The sequence below is a fragment of the Haplochromis burtoni genome, unplaced genomic scaffold (assembly GCF_018398535.1).
Source record: "Haplochromis burtoni strain Fernald_Lab_line unplaced genomic scaffold, NCSU_Asbu1 Contig_29, whole genome shotgun sequence".
Classification (NCBI taxonomy): Eukaryota; Metazoa; Chordata; class Actinopteri; order Cichliformes; family Cichlidae; genus Haplochromis; species Haplochromis burtoni.
The window spans coordinates 3,069,171-3,090,342 of NW_024582390.1; the positions used below are offsets into that span (position 1 = coordinate 3,069,171).

Here is a 21,172-nt window from a genome sequence, read left to right on the forward strand (position 1 = left end):
ATTAATGTAAATATATATATATATATATATCTAAACATTAAACAAAAGTCAAAATACTTTTATTAAACTAGTAACTGGGTTTAAAAAATACAGCACTTACTGTTCATTTTGGATTATATGAACAGTATAATAGGTTTTTATGTGTGTTCAAGCAAAAAGTTAATGGATTTACCCTCTTACAAATATCCAGAAAATGTTATTATAATTACAGTATACTGTTATTTACAAAGCTTATCGAGTAATTACTTATGGATGTCAATATTGAAAGAGCTGAGCTTAATGAAACACTAACTTTACTTTGTGTAATAATGCCTTAATACTACTGCAATATGACATTAATACTGTTGAGTTTGCTTTAGCTGTCCTTAAAAACATTTGACAGTTTAAAGAAATCTGCAGCTGTAAAACCACTTGAATGATGATATTGTGTTTTATAACATCAGCTTTGTACCATAAGGACACACTTCGTTCCTGCGCCTCAACATTTAATTCTGGTAGCAAACAGAAAATGACAGAAAACTTCTCACAATAATACAGATGTATTAGGTTGTTATCATAAGTGATTGTAAAAAGGGTTTAATGACCGTGGGGACATTCATTATGGGTAAGAGTTCAGTCTGTAATTTACAACATCGTTGTGTAATTTTGATCCCTGTCCTTTATTAACAGTCATTAAAATTGTCTTCACAAAACTTTTATTATTCATAAACTTCAATGTACAAGTGAGAGCGAATGAAAAAGCCAAGCACTAAATGTTCTAGTGCTAATTTTTAAAGCTGATTATACTAATTTTTTTTTTTATTGTTGATTGTTCTCATCACAGGTGAATGATAAAAGCACAGGAAGGTCGGGGCTGTCAGAGCTCCAGTGATTAATCTTACATGAACACCTGCTATGAAATATTCTTAAATATTTACTGTACTTTAGATTTAAATGTTTACAATGATAAGTCTTAAACAGTTAGGACACACTTACTTCCTGTCCCCCAACACTTCATTTTGTTAACAAATAGACCACATCAGAAAACTTTTATAATAATGTGCTATAAAAAACAAAACTGTTCTTTTTAAATAGCTTTTAATGAACCATAACAAACACACAGAATTGAAATGAAAAACCCTAAATTTAGAGTCACACTGAACATGGCAAGTTTCCCTGGTGCTGCAGACACTTCAAAGGTGTTTGGACACCTGTTATTTTTCAATCTAGGTGCAATTGACAACAGGTACAGTTAAGATTTGCTGTGGAACAGTGCAGGTGTAGTCTTGCTCTACCAGGATAGCACATAGGTGCAAGGTGATTTTCTCTGTCTAAAAGCACAGAGAAAATCTAATACATGAGGAATGGAAGACAGGAAAGAACTGAAGAAAGGCATCAACTAAGCTTTGGGACCAATGTCTTTGTGCAAAGAGGAAGACAAAAAACATTGCCAGTCCTTTTAGTGAAACCTGTGCTCACAGTCCAACACCATGCAAATTGACCAACATTCCTCAGAGAATACCAGAACTGGCTGGCATGCCAGTCTTTTCACAAATGAGAAGAGGTTCACATATTTCTTAGGGGAAGATGACCGCCAGCCATCTGCTCAAAGTGTTCTTCTTCCCTTTATCATCTTTCCTTTTATCTTGAAGGCAGCTGTTGAATTAAATATAAACATAAGGAGACAAATGACTGCTTAAAAAAGAAGTGAGAATCTTTTTAAACAGGAATAATAATGATGATGTTGTAAAAATGATAAGAATTAACAATTATACCCTTATTTAAACTCCTACATTATACAACATATCTGAATGAACAAACTCATGTAAAATTACAGAAACTTTATTTCTTTTTCTTTTTGTCTTATTTTGCCATTTTACACTCAATGCTTTAAATTTAGATATGCATTTACGGAATAAAACTGGAAATTAACACCTTTATCTTCTAAATAAACATAAAATATTTGTGAAATTATTTTAAACATTTTTTCTTATTTTTACAGTCTTTTTGTGTGTGATAATGTTTTAAAAATCCGTAAAAATGTAAAACAAACAAACAAACAAACATATATATTCATAGTACAGTTTTCTGTGGTATTTTATATTAGACATTAGTCGATATACAGACAGTTTTTTTGTAATTTTATTGATATTTCACATATGCAAAAATAACAAGACATTTCTGTAAAGTGTCAACATTCAGGTAAATTTGGGGTTGGGGGGTCTTAACACTGTTTAGGTTAGCTTAGCACAGACTGGAAACCAGCCTACTGTAGCTTGAACAGTAATAAAATGCACCTCCAAAACCTCCTAAAGCTCAGTAATTAACATATCGTTGCTTGACTGGTACAGTATGTTAGAGCTGGAGGCGGGCTGTGGTTATCACGTTACTTCTGAAATGGGAACTGTGAAATTCCGTGGTCCCACTGGTTTCCTGGCAGTGAGACACAAAAGCAACAGTGTAGACTTTGATAGACTGATTATGGTCATTCTCTCCATATAAAATAAATAAACGGAATGGGTTTGTGTTTCTTCAGGTCCAAGCTCTACACATCAAGAACCAGTAAAGATACAGTTGAAGACGAAAAAAAGATAAAAAAATAAATAAATAAATGAAATAAGTGAAATAAAAATTGAGCGAGAAATTTAGTGTCCAGGGGTTGGCGCTCTTCAGTCAGTTTTCAGTGGAAAAAAAACACAGAGCTCCGGCTGAAGTTGCCAGTTCAGTAATTTTTCCGCTGAACTGGCTGTGCTGCTTCTTGCCGCCAGGTTCTCTCCCTTTTGGTGCATTTTGTCACGCAGCCATGGCAACCCTTAGAGTCAACCACTATCCCCGGAAGTTTCGGAGAACTGGCAACAAATGAAATAGAGGAGAGAGAAAAATGAGCTTCTTACTTCTTTTCGGTGGAGGTTCATGCCTCGCTGCGCTGCAGGTCTCATTTCATGTACTGACTTTGGAAAACACGGAAGTGAGTTATTTTTTTATATCTTTTTTTTTTTTAAACTTACACTCCATATATGAAGTTTATCAATCTTTCCGCGCCTTGAAATTTTATATTTTATATAACAGACGGGAAAGTGAACTAAAGGTGACGAATCTAAAGTTAATGCGATAAAAGGCTTGGCTCAGTGTTACACCCAGTAACTTCAGTTACTCATTTATTCTGATCAGTTCAAAGGTGTGAGGCGCATTCACCCCACCACAGGTAAGGCTTTTGAATCTACCTGCAGCTGAGGAGGATAATCAACTGATTTCATAATCAATGAAGTGTGTGGGTCAAGATGAGTATTATTAAGAGAAATCTTACTGAGGAAAAAGTATCAAATACCCCCCAGGTCCCGGCTTCTAAACTGTGATTATTTCCTGTTTTTCCTTCTTTCTTTTTTTTGTTTTGTGAAATTAACTAATTTGAATTTTATTTCTTGTTCTTGACTCTGTGTGAGAATATCACTGTGGAACAACATTAAGAGAGATTTTTTGTTATTCCTCCAGTGTTTTACAGTTAGATCCAAAACTCTAACATAAAGATGAATCCAGATTTTCAAAATTAATTAGCTTGTGCGACTCCTGCATAGCCCACAGGGCATTCCTGCCACACCCAGCTCCAGTCACCCAGGCTGATCCCACCTCCATCCCCACCTTAGTACATTGTTCCACCGGATAAACCTGTCAACTAGTACATTTACTCAAGCATTTCTCCTACTTCCTCATCTTGACTCAGGGGAACATATTTTAAAATCGGTATTTTCAACTTGAAAAAATAAAAATAAATCTGAACCTAAATTGTTGTAATTATGATACACAAATTTCGGCCTTTTACTTTAGGTACTTTACCTAACCTAACCATTCACTAGTTTAAAGACCAGGAGGATCCACAAAAATTGGGGGGAAACACAGATAACTGGCAACGGTGCATTAGAGCCAGCATAAAATCTGTGTCAGATCAAACATGTGGATCGATCTCCTATGGTTCACCTTTGGGGAAAGAAGAGAGCACCCAAAAGTAGCTTTAAATGTATGTTCGTGCTAATTTCTTTTATAGTGTAATATTTCTAAATATACTCACAATGATTTAAATACTTCTTCATCCGCTAGACGAGAGTGTAAAACTTCCCGTGGCCTTTTCCTTTGTCTCATTTCTCAAATGACAGTAAAAGTCGTCAAAGTAATATGTGAAATTCTTCACAGCCTTGTGTTATCTCTCATTCTTTGCATTTTGCAGATGTTTAGTTTATCTTTATATTTCCGTCTGCAGTCTCACCAGTTGTTGATTGTGTTTGTAGTCAAAACAGATGATTTAATCTTTCATTCTAATAGGTTCCCTCACAGTGGCGCCATTGTGAGGGACTTAGCACTTTTAATTCTTATTCTTATTTTTATTTTCATGTCTATTTAAGCGTAATTTATGACAGTATGTTTGCACTGAAGCACCGCAGCAATTTCCTAATGTTGTAAACCTGCTCAACATTTGGCAATAAAACCCATTCTGATTCTGATTGTGTATATATGTAAGGCCTTCATGCTACATGCTGTCACCATCTATAATGCATGATATCAGTCTGGGAGAGAAGCATCTGCCAGATGTTATTGTCATCACTTTAATCATCGAGCATTTTTAAATAATTTCACAAATAAAGTATTTCTCATTTACCAAAAAAACCCCAAACCCAAAAAGTTTAGTCTTTTTGGTTGTCTGTGAAGTCTGCCAAGCCCACAGGCATCACGTCATGAGCGTTGTAAAGCATGTTTACGGAGCTTGAGTGTGTCAAGTCACAGCAGGTTGTTAACCTGTAGTAGCATGCTCAGATGGTTTACAGATGTAAAACTGTGCATGACAAATAGGAGTGTGAATGTGTGCGCAAAGTCAAGACAACATATTACAGGAATATGCAGAAGAGTAGGTGTAAGGTCATTTCCTTCATTGAAGAAAAGAGCATTAGGTGTACGGTTGGCCAAACAGGAGTGACAGGATGATCCGTAAATCACAGCATGGTTTCGTTACTGTCTATTCCTCACATCCAATGCAAATACAAGTGCTGGTTTTCTTTACGAAGTAGATTCAGATATGACGAGTATTTGTACAAAAGAGCAGCCGGTTAACCAAAGAAGAATGATGGAGTAGGCATTCAAATATGACAGGTCTTTTAAGTAATTAAAATAAGGAAAACAAGTCAAGACTTTAGAGTCATACCTTATTAGAAACCCTGTCATTCTAATAAGGTATGTAATCATATTGGCCAACCGGACTGGCACAATTCAGAACCTTGTCATTGATCTCAATGATTTAATCATCACATGAAGCTGTCATTTATCAGCAGCCTACACTCGTAGTTTTGACCCCCTCACACAGCCGCTAAGGGTTTTGGCTCAACCTCCTATGTTATTGCACATCAACACCTATTTGTTATAATCATTTAACCATGACCTATAATATATATGTATAAAAGTTTCCGGAGTTATTTGAATATAACCTAATAATAATGTTCCACCTTCTTCTTGACCTTAGAAAAATGTTTCTGTACATCCTCGGGCTGGTGGCTGTTTGGTTCGTTTATCGCTGGTACAGAGAAACCAAAAGAGTTTCCAACAAGGAGGACAAGTATGTGTACATCACAGGTTGCGACTCCGGGTTTGGTAATCTCCTGGCGAGACACCTGGACAAGCTGGGCTTCCGCGTGATTGCAGGCTGTTACACCGGGAAGGGTGAGGATGAGCTGAAGAAGGTCTCCTCCGACAAACTGACCACCATCCACCTGGACGTCGCCGACTCTGAGAGTGTGAGCAAAGTGGCAGCTTTCATCAAGACTCTGGTTGGACAGAAGGGTGAGTGGCTCAGTGTAAAGTCTCCCATTTTTAACTGATGAACTTAAATGTCAAATAGTTGGATTACATGCCAGGAAAAACCAGGATTAGTTAAAGTGGCTGTTAAGGCAATTCATCTGTTTTCACAGTCATTTCTTTATTTTTATCGCAAAAGTAGTCCATCACAGTAATTTTTAATTGCTTTAGACAGGCGTGAGTAGAATAAATATACTAATGAAAGAATTATTCAGTTTTGTTTTCTTGAATAAAATGTGAACAAGACTGAAACTTAATGTAAAGGCCTTCCTTTTTCACAGTGAGGACTGTGTCAGTCTGTATACTCCTATCTGTTGTCAGTATAGTCAATAACCCAGCTACCCACCCACCCACTCACTCTGTTTATTCCAGCATGAAGGAAAATAAAACAAACCCTGAACAACTGAACTTTAAGAACAATGAAGCAAAGAGAACATCTCATTATGTTAGTGTTTTTATTCATCTTTAGGCACGAAAAAAATATTTTTGAACTTCATTTTTTTTTTAAAAGCATGTACTTTTCAAAGAATTTTTTACATGTCAATTTAGTTGGACAACATATGTTTTGACTTGTGAATTTGACAAACAAATAAATAATATGCACTGTGTGTTGTATTTATGTGCAAGTATACCACCAACGCTGACACAAAGACAAGAAAACAGCCTTTGAATAGCTGTCCACTGTAGTGACCACTATGCGTAAAAGGGTTAATGTATTTAATGACTCAGTGTTTGGATTTGTAGTGTGCCTGCAGGAAGAGCCAGCCTGTTTAACTCATTTCCAGTCATTTTAGGGTTTGGGGCTTGTTTTAATGGTTGATGGCCGCCCCTCCCTGAGCCTGGTTCTGCCGGAGGTTTCTTCGGCAGAACCAGGAGGTGGTGATTTGGCACTATATAAATAAAATTGAATTGAATATCAGACCTGGGAAATGAAAACAAAGTTCTGAGCCCAATTTTTAAACTGGCTTTGAGAAGTTAATGTTAAAGTGTATCTGCAAATCATTTGACTTTATTGTAGTAGATGCTTAGCTGCTCATATCAGTGATTTTTTTCAAAGTGTGGATTCATGGAATTGAGTCTAGATTAGAAACCGGCAGAGCATGTTTATCACTTTAAAGTGGGCCTACATGACATAAAATGAGAAGCAAATACACAATGTTCTTAAGAGTGGTTTGCTATGATTTCACAATCAGTCTGGGTTAATGACCCAGAAACAATATCTCCCAGCAATAACACAAAGAATTTAAAAAGTTATGACATTTGAGTTTTCCCAAGGGCCACAGTTGGGGAATATTTTTGACATCTACTCTCTCCAACAGCAGTTTGTAAGGAGGTAAAGTTGCGTTGAGTATAAATTAGTTAATCTTACTGTTCCAGCCCTCAACAACAGTCCCAATTCTCATGTGGCCCTGTTTTTATGGTATACTATATTTCAACATTAATGATTATAACACGCAGTCCAAAGCAGGGATTTGTGTGTCCGCACTGTGGCTCTCATTGTGCTTCTTGTTGTTGGGTTTGTGTTACTTCAGGCCTCTGGGCTGTCGTGAACAACGCTGGAATCTCAGTGCCGTCCGGTCCCAACGACTGGCTCACCGTAGAAGATTTCAAACCTATGATAGCGGTCAATCTGCTCGGTGTCATCGACGTGACCCTGAGTGTCCTCCCCCTCATCAAGAAGGCCAAAGGCAGGGTGATAAACATCGCCAGTGTGTGCGGTCGAATCAGCCCATTCGGTGGACCTTACTGTGTGTCCAAGTATGGAGTGGAGTCCTTCAATGACAGCCTCCGGTGAGAGCACATCTGACTTTGAGCCTGTACATGCGTACCCTGTGAGTCTGCTGACTTGCAGCATCTCATTTTGTGTTTCAGTATCGACATGGCACCATTTGGAGTCAAGGTGTTATGCATTGAGCCCGGGTTCTTTAAAACAAACGTGACTGACACAGCTATGTTGAAGAATAACTTCATGAAGCTCTGGGAAAGATTACCTCAGGAAGTGAAAGATGACTACGGGCATGGTTTCTTGGACACAAGTGAGATGCTTTATTTCATTTAACAGATAAGACTTACTCAGATGCATTATGTTTTCAAGCTGTTCATCCATTGCACTCATTTCCATCTTCAGCCTGACATTGTATCTACTTTAATCTCTTCATTTCATGTGACTGTGCAGAATCAATATGCAGCAGACAAGATTTCGTGCACCAGAAGCTTTCTGGACTCTTTTCAGCTGCATTAATGTTGCCTGTGATCCCGACTGATGATCATTAGTCCTTTAATTGAATTGAATCATTTTTACAGAACTCATGTGTGAAACATTTCTCTTTTTAGCGCTTGAGCAGTTGGACGAGAGGTACAGGCAGATTGTAGACGGGGACCTGATGAAGGTGGTCGGCTGTATGGAGCACGCCATCTCTGCCCTTTATCCACGCACTCGCTACTCCCCCGGGTGGGACGCCAAGTTCCTCTGGTTGCCGATGTCGTACATGCCGAGCTGGCTCTCAGACACGTATTTAATTAAAAGTAAACCCAGACCCAAAATATCTGCGCTGTAGTTTCTGTCACGTCAGTCAGTGAAGCATTTTGGGCTAATCTGAAGATTATATGGGCGTGTGTTTATTTTCTTACGATAATTATGACTCTAGACATTATTACATCTATTTAATTGATTAATAGAGCTGCACTCAGAAGAGTACATGTCAGGTAATGAAGAAACCTTTGAGCACTGACAATTAACTTTGTGTCAAGTCATGTAATAATCTTGAATGCTGTGTCATCTCACCTTTGCTAGTAAAGCAAAAAATCCTAACATGTATTCGTCCTACATATCGAAGAGTGTGCTCTGTAACCTTTAGTCAGAGATTTTGTGCTTTCACAATTGATTTCAGTTGAAAGGGGAGTGCTGTTATCAGAACCAGGGCTCATGCACTCTGAGTGTATTACACAAGCCCAAGCGTGTAACCTTTTAGACCCTCCTGTTAAATCGGACTATGACTCTGCAGACTTGTTACATAACTTCACCTTCAGCACCAGGTTTTGATGTGGAAAGCACCTTTCAGTTAATTTATATCCCCAGGGGTGAAGCAGCAGAAACATCTAAAGCTGTAACCATGGTATGTTTGTATTATTTTTATGATTATTATTTGTTCTACTATTGTACATTTAGTGGTGCTTAAATTTGTGCTGTTTGACTCTTGTACCCATTGTGATCACCTAGCCCAGCTAACGTCTGGATAAGTTATTGGCTGTTTATTTATTTTACACTAAGCTAATTAGCAGACTTGACAGGAGTGGCTCGATTGAAACCTTTTGTTATTTTTGTATGCGTTTTTTTTTTTTTTTTTGTTACATTTTACTTTCAGTAGATAGCTTAATGAGATCTGATGCCATCTGGTGGATGAATGAAAATTGTCATGCTGTTTTTTTTAAAAATCTGTTTACCCATAGTTTAGTTTCTAACATGCAGATAGTTTGGCTTTGAGTTTTCAGAGGGTTATGTTAATGAAACACAATTGGTGCACAAATCAAATAAAATGTATTGAGAAAATGCCCAAAATCGTACACATTTTTTTTTTCCAACTACATACTTCCTATTCCCGCATGTTCGTGTGAGAAACAAAGAGGACTGGATTAAGATCTTTGAATAAAATCTCTCGCACCACAATGTAAAAAACTTTGGTACCAGCGAATAATTCTTTACAGTTTTAGTGTTCAAGTATATCGCTGAGTGTCTATAAAAAGTAATGATCCAGTTTTCTGTAAGTCTTTTGTAATCGTGAGCTCTAAGCAGCATTTTCCTGTAGTTTGAGCTAACAGATGTCAGATAAATGGGCTGTAGTTCTAGTGCTTATCAGCTCAGTTTGAGTTCTCAAAGCACACTCTCACTTCAAGCTTCATTCACTCACACATATACACTTTTTTTTTTAAGATAAGATAAGATAGAAGATAAGATAGAACTTTATTAATCCCTCGGGTGGGTTCCTCTGGGAAATTCGACTTCCAAAAAAAGCACAGCAACGACCGAAGTTACAGTTACAGAATTGTTATATAAACACACACACACACACACACACACACACACACACACACACACACACACACACATATATAAATACAGAGACAAATATAAATAAAATATACAAAGGGGATAAATAGAATAAATAGGAATAAAAAATAAAAATACAAGTGAATTGCACATTTCAAGTATTGAGTCTATTGCACTGTTGACTATTTACAAAAAGTATTGCACAAGGTATTGCACAGTGAGGTGAAGAGGCACTACAGCTTAGTTGTTCCCCCCTCCTTTGTCCTCCTGTTTCCCCTCCCTCTCCCCCTCCAATGTTAATGCATAACATTCATGCACACACATCAGGGGCAAGTCAGGATTTAGTATCTTGCCCAACGATACTCCAGCATGCAGACCAGGGGAGCTAAGGATCAAACCACCAGCCTCCTGATTAATAGATGAACTGCTGTACCTCCTGAGCCACATCCGCTCCCTCATATATTCCCCTCTCGAATGAGTTCTAGGATAACATAATGTTACCATATGAAATCAGTAAACCTGTGATCACAAATATACTGATTAAATCTCCAAAAGTCGATTCTGTTCATCTGGACGTAGCGTTTTGTGGGAGAAGCGTTTCGACTGCAGGTTTCCCCGATCTTATAAACAGTACATTTGCATAATGACTGAAACCAGCCCACTGAAGGAACAATGGGCTGGGAGGTCAGTTCTTTAATCTTAATTATGCAAATTCTCATGACCATTGATCAACAACCACTGACCAAAACCCACTGATCAAAGACCACTGATCAATGTCCATGAGTACCATTCACAGAGAGCTGGGGAATGGCTGCAATCACAGCATTGTAAGATGGCGAAAGATGTACCCTTAGGCCCCCTCCTCGATTCAGAGTTGGTCTTTCCCTTTTCACATAAATGGCCTCCTTGACTCCGCGCTCAAACCAGCGTTCCTCCCTGTCCAGGATGTGTACATCCTCATCCTTGAAAGAGTGTACACTGGCCTGTAGCTGTAAATAGACTGCAGAATCCTGGCCTGACGAGGTAGTTCTTCTGTGTTGTGCCATCCGCTTCGCCAGAGGTTGTTTGATTTCCCCGATGTATAAATCCTGGCAATCCTCCTGGCACTTAACAGCGTACACTATGTTACTCTGTTTGTGTCGGGGGACCCGATCCTTGGGGTGGACCAATTTTTGGCGCAGCGTGTTTTGGGGTTTAAAAGCCACAGAGACCTGGTGTTTAGAAAAAATGCGTCTCAACTACTCCGATACTCCTGACACATATGGGATCACTACAGGTTTTCGCTTGGGGAGCGGTTGTCCTTCACTCCTGGATCGGCTGGGGCTTTCTTTAGGTGCCTTTCCAGCTTTTCAGTCATTATGCAAATGTACTGTTTATAAGATGGGGAAACCTGCAGTCAGCTGAGACTGAAGAAGTCACTTGGATGAGTGACGAAACGTTTCTCCCACAAAACGTTACGTCCAGATGAACAGAATCAATTTTTGGAGATTTACTTACCTGGATGATTGAGAATGCATCAAGACATACTGATTAAATGTATTCAGTTTAACCTTCCAGCTTTCAGACCTGTGAGGGTAGATGCCAATTTTCTGTTTGGGTGAACTGAACTTCATTTGGGGACATATTAATCAGGTGTGGCCACATTTTCTTAGATCTCAGTCTGTTCTACTCAATACTGGGTTAAGGGCTCACTTAGTTGTGAATGGCTTTAAAAGCTATGTAATTCTGCCATAACCAGTTGAGCCACAAGGGGGAGCTGAAGCTAAATAATAGCAGTGGCGCCCTGGTTTGATAATGTGGTTACAGGCTTTAACACTGAGACAAGTTTTATAAATCTTTTATTTATTAAGTGTTAAATTGCTTTATTCTTCAATGTCCAGAACTTTCATGTGATGCTCTGCTTTATGAAAAATAAAACGAGGCTAAACAAACATTAAGAGGCCGTGTGTATAATTCAGGTTTCATTACTGCTGCTTAAATGTTTTGAAATGCATCCCAAGTTTCTCCCACCAGGTATTTACAGACCGTCTAGCAGCTTATTTGGCAGGGGTAAGACGATTTCTCTGTTTTTGTATAAATTAATTACTTTATCCAGAGATTAAAATAAAGTAGAGGATGACATTATGAATGTGTGAAGTCTTTCATTTTAGTTGTAATTTTTGTGTTTTAGGTAATCCTGTCACACCTGGCCCTAACCTGTGTTTTCCTTCTGGCCACGCTCGCTGCCGTCCGCTGGTACATCAGAGATTCCTACAAGGTTGATGGTTTCAGCCAGAAACATGTGCTCATCACAGGCTGTGACAGCGGCTTTGGGAATCTTCTGGCCAAACAGCTGGATCGAAAAGGTTTCCAAGTCATGGCCGCCTGCCTCACAGAGAAAGGTGCCGCAGACTTGGCAGCGGCTGCCTCCCCCAGACTGAAGGCCTTCCTGCTGGATGTTACGGACAGCTCGAGCATCAGGAAGGCGGTGGAGTCTGTGAGCAGAGAGGTCGGAGAGCGAGGTGAGCCGGGCGGACAGCAGGGGGTGCACACTGATAGGGTGCCAGTCAGAGTGAAGCACTGGGAGAGATAAAGCCAAGCTGGTCCATCCCGTCATCAACCCATCATCCTCCTACTGATACATGTAACACATCTTGCCTTTTAAACGGGAGGGAGAAACCTGCTTCTGACATAAATCAAGACTGTAGACTGAGATCTGACTACCAACTGTGGGACAGCATGTGCTGAAAACAAATGTTATTACTGATGGGCAAAAAGTAATTCCATCATTTGATTTTATCTATGAAAAAGATTTTTACTGAAAAAAATAAAGGTGGCAGATGTGTAAAACAAATGCCATAGATCAGTTTGTCAGGCCCATGCTCTATGTAAGTGGCTCCTAACCTTTTTATCTTATAGATCATTAGAAAAGAACCCATATGTCTGTTTTCACCTGCTTCTCAGATGTTCAGTGTGTCAATGACAGATTTTCACCACATAGATTTTCAAATTTTTCGAAACCCAGGGGGCAAAAACATCTGATTTTCCACAAGAACCAAACAAATTTTACATAAGTTGGGAAAAATACTATTTTGTATGCAAAAGATGTCCAAAGTCATCTCTGCAATGAGTCTACTCCAGCAAATAGGAATTATAGACCTGGCTTCATCCAACATTCAGATGCACATTAGCACACACACAAGGAAGTTTCATGCCATACTTACAAAATGCCTACAGAAAAGGATACAAACCAAAATTTGGCCAACCTGTGTATGTGGAGCATCTCATACTCTTCTCTAGGGTTGAACAGATAGCAGTTTGATCAACTTGTACTAAAACCTTGCACAGCAGGTCAGTGTTTGACATCTGGAGATGCAGAGAAGCATCTGCATGGGCTGTAAGCAGTTTAATCTGTCAAGATTACAAAGCAAAAGATTTAAAAGATGAAGGTCATGAGCTGTTTTCTGGTGGTCGTTATTGTGTATCCTGCAGGTCTGTGGGGTCTGGTGAATAATGCAGGAAGATCGACACCCATCGGCCCATCAGAATGGATGAAGTTAGAGGATTTCACAAAGGTTTTGGATGTGAATCTGTTAGGAGTGATTGACGTAACCCTCCAGTTTCTGCCTCTCTTAAAGAAAGCTCGGGGCAGAGTGGTGAATGTAGCTAGTATTCTGGGACGACTGTCTCTCACTGGTGGAGGATACTGCCTGTCCAAATGGGGAGTGGAAGCCTTTTCTGACAGCCTCAGGTATGAACATGTGGTTAAAAACATACTGCTGAGGTGGGGGGTTTTTAAGTCATAATTAAAAAAAAAAAAAAAAAAAAGGATTAACACTTGGGTAGGCAAGATGGTTTTGGTGACATTGGACCAATAAAATAATGTGAGTGTCCTGATGCTTTGATAACTCCACACTACAGTTAGTTACGCATCTTTTAAGGGGAGATCAGGAGACTACTATAAAGCGATGTTAGCAGTAGTTGAAAGAGCTGAAATCTTCAATTCACTTTTATTCAGTTTTATTTATATAATATCAAATCATCTCAATGCACTTCATAATCCCCCAAAATACAGAGAAAACGCAAACAATAAGAAGCCCCCTATGAGCAAGTACTTGGCGACAGTGGGAAGGAGAAACTCATTTTTAACAGGAAGAAACCTCCAGCAGAACCAGGCTTTAAGAAACACTTCCAAAGCTTTTGAATTCATGCCTATTTTCAAATAACAAATATTTGATATTTGTTATCTGTTAATGGACCTTTTGTCCAAAAATGGACCCATTGACCTCTGCCTATAAAAAAAAATAAATACATACACATAAAAATATAGTAAAGCAGAAATGACATCTACCACAGTCTAATGAAAGTATCAAAGGATTGAAAATACTCATATATTAACTATGCCGCAGCATAGTACTGATGGAGAAGTGCTCAGTAAAATTCTTTCACTTGCTTTAACACTAGTATGCTAGTCTTAGCTAGTCTTAGCATTCACTTGCAGCTCTAAGAAACAACATGGCGGAGGCCAAAAGGCTGATGTTAAAAGGTCCTACATCCTGTAAAGAGTCCATTCTTTGATTTATTATCAAAAATAATGCCACCCATCAAGGATCAATCATAAAAATTTACTTATAAACACAGATCTGAAAAGTGAAGCCAATAAAGAGACACGTTGTCTGCTTTGTCTGACCAGGAGGGAAATGCAGCACTTTGGTATTAATGTGAGCATCATCGAGCCCGGTTTCTTCAAGACTAACGTGACCCGCATTGACCTTATTGACGCTAACCTGAGGAGGCTGTGGTCCCGCCTCCCTCAAGATGTGAAAGACTCATATGGAGCTACATACTTTGATGAGTGTGAGTAAAAGTGCACTTTGTTTAAATCAGCTACAGATCAGCTAAACAGATGCTCTGTAAGATCACTTTTATCTGATTATTGATCTCTCAGATGTGAAAGCTCAGACCTTCTCCATGGGACTCTTGTGCAGTCCGGATATCTCTAAGGTGACGAGGTGCATGGAGCACGCGCTGACCGCTCGCTTCCCACGCACACGTTACGCAGCAGGCTGGGACGCAAAGCTTTTCTGGATCCCTTTGTCCTACCTCCCTTCATTCATTGCAGACTTTATAGTCACTGTGCTTCTCCCTTCTCCTAAACAAAAGATGTAAATAGCAGACAGCCTTTACCATCGCTGTAAAAGTTTGTATGACTGTGTCATTACTTCTCTCCTGTGTATATGTTGACCATGTTCACCCTAAGCTAAAGCTGATTGAGATTTTCCCACACACCATCTCTAGGGGTTAGAGAAGATGATTCAAAAAAAGATAAAACAGTAGCTCAAATAACCACTTGTTAAAACCAAGATATACAGAAGAGCATCTCTGAACACACAACACATCAAACACTGAAGGAGATGAGCTAGAGCAGCAGATGACCCCACCGGGTCCCATTCCCATCGACTAAGAAGAGGAAGCTAAGGTTACAATGTGCACGGGCTCACCAAAATTAAACAATACAAGACTGGCCTGTTGAGTCTTGATTTCTGCTGTGACATTCAGTTAATCGGGTCAGAATACGACATAATTAATATGAAATCGTGGATCAGTCCTGTGTTGTATCAGTGTTTCATGGTGGAGGTGGTGGTGTAATGGTGTGGATCTAAAGGACCTAAAGTGTGCCACATATTTAAGCTCATATGTTTGAAATTGTTTAAACACCACAGCCTATGGTGGCGACTTCCAGCAGGACAACACTAACTCATTTAGGATGTTGTGGTAGGGGAGATTCACACCATTAATGTGCAACTGACAAATCTGCAGCAACTGTGTGATGCTATCATGTCAGTAAGAACCAAAATCTCTGAGGAATGTTTCCAGCATCTTGCTGAATCTGTGCTGTGAAGAATTAAGGCAGCTCTCAAGGCAGAAAGGGGCAAACATGGATGAACATGACCCTAAATCTTTGTCTTCCTCTATGCATTTGTGTGGTGTCCAAGGCGTAGCTCCCAGACCTCCCTAAGATCTAGAAAATAGATGGACCGTAACAATAAAGTGAAGAAAAAGAGACCACGTTACAAAATAAGAAATTTATTCATGCACGTCTCAGCAGCAGAAATTGAATCCATTTGGACATTTCCTCACAGATAACATTTTTTATTTGTCCTCATTATGATACAACATAGATCAATCTGTAAAGAACTTATTAGAAAATGTCTACATCTGTATTCTTGGGTTGTATATTGCTCTTTAAGATGATCAACTACATATCCACGCAATAGACTTGGGCACATTCAAGTACTGTTCCAAACTAATTTGGCCATTATTCATTTCAGTAATATCACTAAAAAACAATCGTATCAATTCAAAAGTCGCAAAGGTGATGTAAGGTAAAAATGAGTTTGATTAAGAAGGATAAAAGTATGCTTTGCACACGTATTTAAGCCTATGCATCTGTTTATATTGGAGCACATACTGAAGAGATATAAAATCGAATCTGTCTTGCTTCAATTAAGCCGTGAAATGAGGTATATATTCAGTGGTGAAACAGATATTATTACCCATCGCATTTCTCCAATTTCCTTTGATCATTTTGTACATTCACAATGCAGCTCGCCTTTTATATGTGTTATTTTCTTCACGCCGAACTATTTAGGATCTATTCCAGAATATTTCTGAAAAAAAATCTTACTGTCCAAATTTACAAATATACAACATATTTATTAACATTTCTATCAGCAGCTTCAGTGCAAAGATATACATATCGTACATCAGGATAAAGAAACAAAAAACATTAACACAAAATTGGCATAAGAAATGTCAGAAGGCATAGTCACGGAAGACGTTTTTCTTTGTTCTATAGAAATGTACTTCTCTCCTAAAACGATTTGAGTTTTGTACACAGGCTGCATAAAAAAATAAATTCTGTGCAAAGTGTGTTTCATTTTTCGATTCCCGTCCGCGAGAGAGGGGTTATACGTCACTGTCCTCTTTAACGAGGTTGGCCGTGTCTTTGAAGCTGTCCTCGGTAGGCGAGAAGGTGTTGGGGCGATCCCTCTTCTGAGGTTTGGCAGGGGGGGCAAACGGAGATGGCTCAGGGGCAGAAGAGTCCCCGCTGCTTCCTACGGGCTTTTCATCCCTCATCTGTAAAACAGCACAGACGGTAAAAAAGAGAAGCCCCTCCCCACCCCAGCTTTCTGTTTAATTTCTGTTTTTTAGAAAATGGCCGGACATACCTCTGAATATGAAGGGTTTTCAAATGTGGTGCTTGGCTTTAATTTTCGTTTGAATAAGCTCCACTTTGACTCCTGCAAACAAAACACAGTCACTGAGGTGGCTCCATGCACGGGTGCTTTAAAAGTATTTAAAGTAGATTTCTTTTGACTTTGTGCACGTATGATATTCACATGGACAGGTTGGGTGCTGACGGTAGACGTGTTCACCACGCCTACGCTCGGGTCTCCACGGTAAGTCGGGTTTACAAAGTTGTTCTCCCGCTGATCACCGCTCACATTCACAGTCACCTGTTTGAAAGCAAAAATGTAGCAGTTTATGATTATAAATCAGATTAATTAAAGGTTCATAAAACACAATCTAAAAAAAATACACAGCGATTTCTTTGTGGTTTGTTTTTTCCTCCTTTGTGTAACATAATAGAGGCACCAGATTAGTGTTATTTTGGCAGCACAGGATCTCCAGTAGTTCCTCTTTATATTGTTCATTTCTATTTCATAATAAATGTATAGTATACACTTTGTATAATAGTCATAAGGAGATACTAACCCAGCCTCAGAGGGTTAAGGCTTAATGTGGTGGGATGTAAGTATATTATCTGCTTCTATTCTATTGTTAATTTGTGAAGCTCTTTCTTTTTTATTTATTATTTTACTTGGTTGTTAGTCAAAATGATTTTAGAGCCAATTTCAATTCCTATTCGTTTTCTTTAATTAATTTCTACAAGCTGTGCAGGTCTGAAAGTCCCTGCTCTAACCTGTAAAGTGCAAAAGATATTCATTTGTGAGTACCTGCGTGGCATGAATAACAGCAGGGTCCCCAGACACGTGACCAGTGGCATACAGTGGGTTCTCAAATGTAATCGGCTGCCTCCCAGGCTCCATGGCAAAATGATCATCCTATGGGGATATTATAATGGTGAGATTGTTGATATAGTCATTACTGAACTTTTAAATATTTGTTAAGCTCTCAAACAAGCACTTCTTGAAGTTGTACGCGAACATGTTCAAAAACGCTGATTTTGTACTTTTAGTGATCCTGGAAATGATTAGCTGCTTGTATGCATTTATCCAAGACTCACCATCTGCATGCCTGTGTCAATGAATGACACTCCAACGTGTGAGTGTCCGAGATCCACATTATCACCCGACCGAAACGTCACCCCATTCCCAGTGTCAGCGGATTTCACCAAGCTGCTGAGGCTGAACAAAAACAAAACACAAGCACCTGAACTTTGGTCTGAAATCTATACCGTGAGCTCCATCACAGTTTTAACTGAAAAAAACTGAACCGAAAAGAAGTGGTAGAAACCTGGGTAGTTTGGGCATGGAGGGGATGAAAGAGCCTGTTCGTTTGTAGTTGAGGAAAACTCCAACAGCCAAACCTCCAGTAATCAGGATGATAATGACTGCCAATAAAACAGCTACAGCTAAAGGAAAAAGGGGGTAAATATGCAGATTCATGATACAGGACATTCGCAGTGAGATGCAGATCATTAACGTGACTAATAACATTTTGCTGACAAGCCCATTAGTGTTTGTGACTTTTAGCAGACTTGTTAGTTTATGTTAAACATTGGTCAAACTGATGTGTTAATTAGCTAGCTATTAAAAACTCTGAGATTTCATCCACTCAACAAATTCTGCAAATGCTGAGCCAGAATGTTCCCACCTTAAAATTTTAGGCAAATAAGCAGTAAATAAATGTGACTTCTTCAGCATGCATGCAGGAAATACTGCTTTAAGTAGAGCTTGACTGATATAGGATATAGGATACAGGACTGATGCTGATATTTGGTGATTTAAAAAGCAGCCAATATTTTTCTGTGTGAAACATTTATGTGTAGTTATTTATGAGCTCTTACTAAGATAATATGACAATGCAGTTTATAAATAAACTTCTTTTCATCTCTCAACAAGTCGCAGATTACTCTTTGCGATCTGCTCAGATCAGCTGGTTGTTGCTTGTCGCTTTCCAAACAGTGAGTTAGCGACAAAAGTCGCAGAGTGCCCTCTGGTGGACAAAGTATACCACTCGTAACGTAGTTAAATCAGAATCAGAATACTTTATCAGTCCCTAAGGATATTGAAAGGTCCCGTCTCTTCTTTAAATATTTCTTCTTTCTAATGCCAATAACAATATAGTGGCAAATAGCTGCTACTGGCTAACAATAACACTGGGTCTAGTTTCAATACTAAGACATTAAAAAATGTTAGTTAGCTTATAAGTAAACGACCATACCTGTTCCTGCTGGGGCACCCCTCGACTTTCCCATCTCACAGTAGCTGCCCACATAGCCATAAGGACATCTGCACAGAATCATGATCAAATGCGATAACAATCTTTAGCCGCAGGAAAACCTCACTGGTAAAACAACCCGAAGTGTGCTGGAAAATTCCAAAGATATGAGGTATCACTGACAGCGATGGGTAAAAATGGCCGTGGCACATGAACTCACTTGCACTTGGGCAGGCCCCCTTCATCAGTGTAGCAGGTTCCACCATTCATGCATCTACATGCAAGCGGCATTGCAACAGGAGCCTCAATGGCTGCAGGAGCAAAAGCCAGGCGTACCAGAGAGTCAACAACAATGAAACAATATCACAGCACAGTCTCTCAAAACCACACAGGAGCAGCCAAGCACGAGTGGAGGATGGATGTATTGATGCGAAACCCCAGCTTACGTGAGGGTGCAGACAGTACATGCACTGCGGTTGTTGTTATTTACCTGCGTCACATTCGTTGGAGTCGAACTCCACCGGAGAGGAGCCTTGCGGGCAGGCACAGGTGTATCCACCAGGTCGAAGAAGACACAGGTGACTGCACACATTCTTACAAGGGTTGGAAACTAATGACATCAGAGAGCGAAAGCAACACAGTGAGCAAAATAAAAGTATTTTGGGAAATATCTTAAGCTGGCAACACATTTCAAGACATATTACCACTTCACTAGTCCTCATCTACAAGACAAAACACTTAAAACTAAGCCCTTTATAATTACATTGGTCCCTGTGTCTGTGCTTAACTACATAAAAATAAGTTTAATGTATTGTGCTTCCTGCCTGAAAATTAACAAATTGCAAAGATTTGGTCTAACTCTGTGACTTCAAATGATTTCTACAGAAACTCAATTTATCTGGATCTCAGTTTTATACTCGCAAGTATGCCTATTGTCAGTGAAGGTTTAGCTTTTTCAGGCTTTATATTAGTATTCTTGGATTGTTTGCCTTTATTTATTCGATAGAACAGCATAGATTAGACAGAAAAGTGGGGAGCGATCATGTGGGGGATAACACACGCTGCAATACTGCCACACCCGAAAGCCATTGCCTGCTGTTTCTTAGTTGTTATAGGAGGGGCGCCAGCTAATGCAGGTCACCTGTGTCTTGCAGGCTATAAAAGCTGGCCCAGATAAACTTATTGGTGATCGTTATGTCTTGGTTTGATTATGTTTAATAAATGATTTTATATTTAAGTCAACTTCTTGTGCAGACTCCTTCCTGGCCACCTACTTTGATCCAGTTTGTGACAAATGGGAGCTCATTCAGGATCTTTACATTGTGACTAATATCTTAGGGATATCCACGTAAGATAATAGTTGGTTACTTTAGTTTATTTATTCTGTGGTTAATGTAGGAATAGAGCAGTAAAAGGTTCTATCTCAAATTTAAATCCAGGCCACTGAAGCATTAAAGCATGTGCTAACATACTTAGCCAGGTGAGCCAAGCTAGCACCCAGCCCTACATGCTTATTGTGTAGCTTTGCATGATTCACAGTCAGAGTTGTGAGTTTAAGATTTGGGATATCCCCCCTGATGTCCTTTAGATAATATCTTCCACTCATAAAAATGTTTTTGTTTTGTTATACTGTTTGAAATAGGTTTGAAATTCTGTTCAAAGAATGAATTAAAGAGAACTTAAACTATCAACGTTGAATCCAATAGTCTCTGAATGCCAACACTTCACTTAGACTAGTAAGTGAATGAAAGTAACCATGACTTATTTGGCATCAATAGTAAGTTGCATGTAATTACACTAACATTCTTAATATCCAACAGAAGAGTGAAACCTTTACAATTGTTACATAATTGACATGAT

The 21,172-nt window shown here is 39.1% G+C and overlaps 3 protein-coding genes across 7 annotated transcripts in view; 2 read left to right on the top strand and 1 right to left on the bottom strand.

Moving 5' to 3' along the window:
- The first annotated feature begins 2,813 nt into the window (after positions 1–2,813).
- On the top strand, positions 2,814–9,369 carry dhrs9 (dehydrogenase/reductase (SDR family) member 9). 2 transcript variants are annotated; one of them, XM_005918169.3, is made up of 5 exons: positions 2,814–2,947; positions 5,486–5,802; positions 7,350–7,608; positions 7,690–7,853; positions 8,152–9,369. In XM_005918169.3, the coding sequence occupies exons 2-5, from the start codon at positions 5,490–5,492 to the stop codon at positions 8,373–8,375; spliced, it is 960 nt and encodes a 319-aa protein (XP_005918231.1). In that variant the 5' UTR covers positions 2,814–2,947; positions 5,486–5,489; the 3' UTR covers positions 8,376–9,369. The 2 variants fall into 2 exon arrangements, with proteins under 2 accessions (XP_005918231.1, XP_014187837.1); XM_014332351.2 differs by lacking the exon at positions 2,814–2,947 and adding an exon at positions 2,974–3,184.
- rdh1 (retinol dehydrogenase 1) lies at positions 8,807–15,368 on the top strand. The gene is made up of 6 exons (XM_005918170.3): positions 8,807–8,933; positions 11,879–11,914; positions 12,036–12,366; positions 13,337–13,595; positions 14,538–14,701; positions 14,793–15,368. Exons 1-6 carry the CDS (start codon positions 8,811–8,813, stop codon positions 15,011–15,013), a joined length of 1,134 nt encoding a protein of 377 aa, XP_005918232.1. The 5' UTR covers positions 8,807–8,810; the 3' UTR covers positions 15,014–15,368.
- Positions 15,369–15,915: 547 nt separating this feature from the next.
- The window catches only part of lrp2a (low density lipoprotein receptor-related protein 2a), a 53,602-nt gene continuing 48,345 nt past the window's right edge, over positions 15,916–21,172 (bottom strand). For all 4 annotated transcript variants that reach the window (XM_014332350.2, XM_042219219.1, XM_005918166.3 and 1 more), the window contains 9 exons: positions 19,803–19,922; positions 19,533–19,623; positions 19,316–19,383; positions 18,386–18,503; positions 18,156–18,276; positions 17,866–17,973; positions 17,248–17,364; positions 17,077–17,148; positions 15,916–16,984 (listed from right to left, as the gene is read on the bottom strand). In XM_014332350.2, the coding sequence (XP_014187836.1) occupies positions 16,814–16,984; positions 17,077–17,148; positions 17,248–17,364; positions 17,866–17,973; positions 18,156–18,276; positions 18,386–18,503; positions 19,316–19,383; positions 19,533–19,623; positions 19,803–19,922 (986 nt within the window). In that variant the 3' untranslated portion in view covers positions 15,916–16,813. The remainder of the gene's footprint in view (positions 16,985–17,076; positions 17,149–17,247; positions 17,365–17,865; positions 17,974–18,155; positions 18,277–18,385; positions 18,504–19,315; positions 19,384–19,532; positions 19,624–19,802; positions 19,923–21,172) is intronic.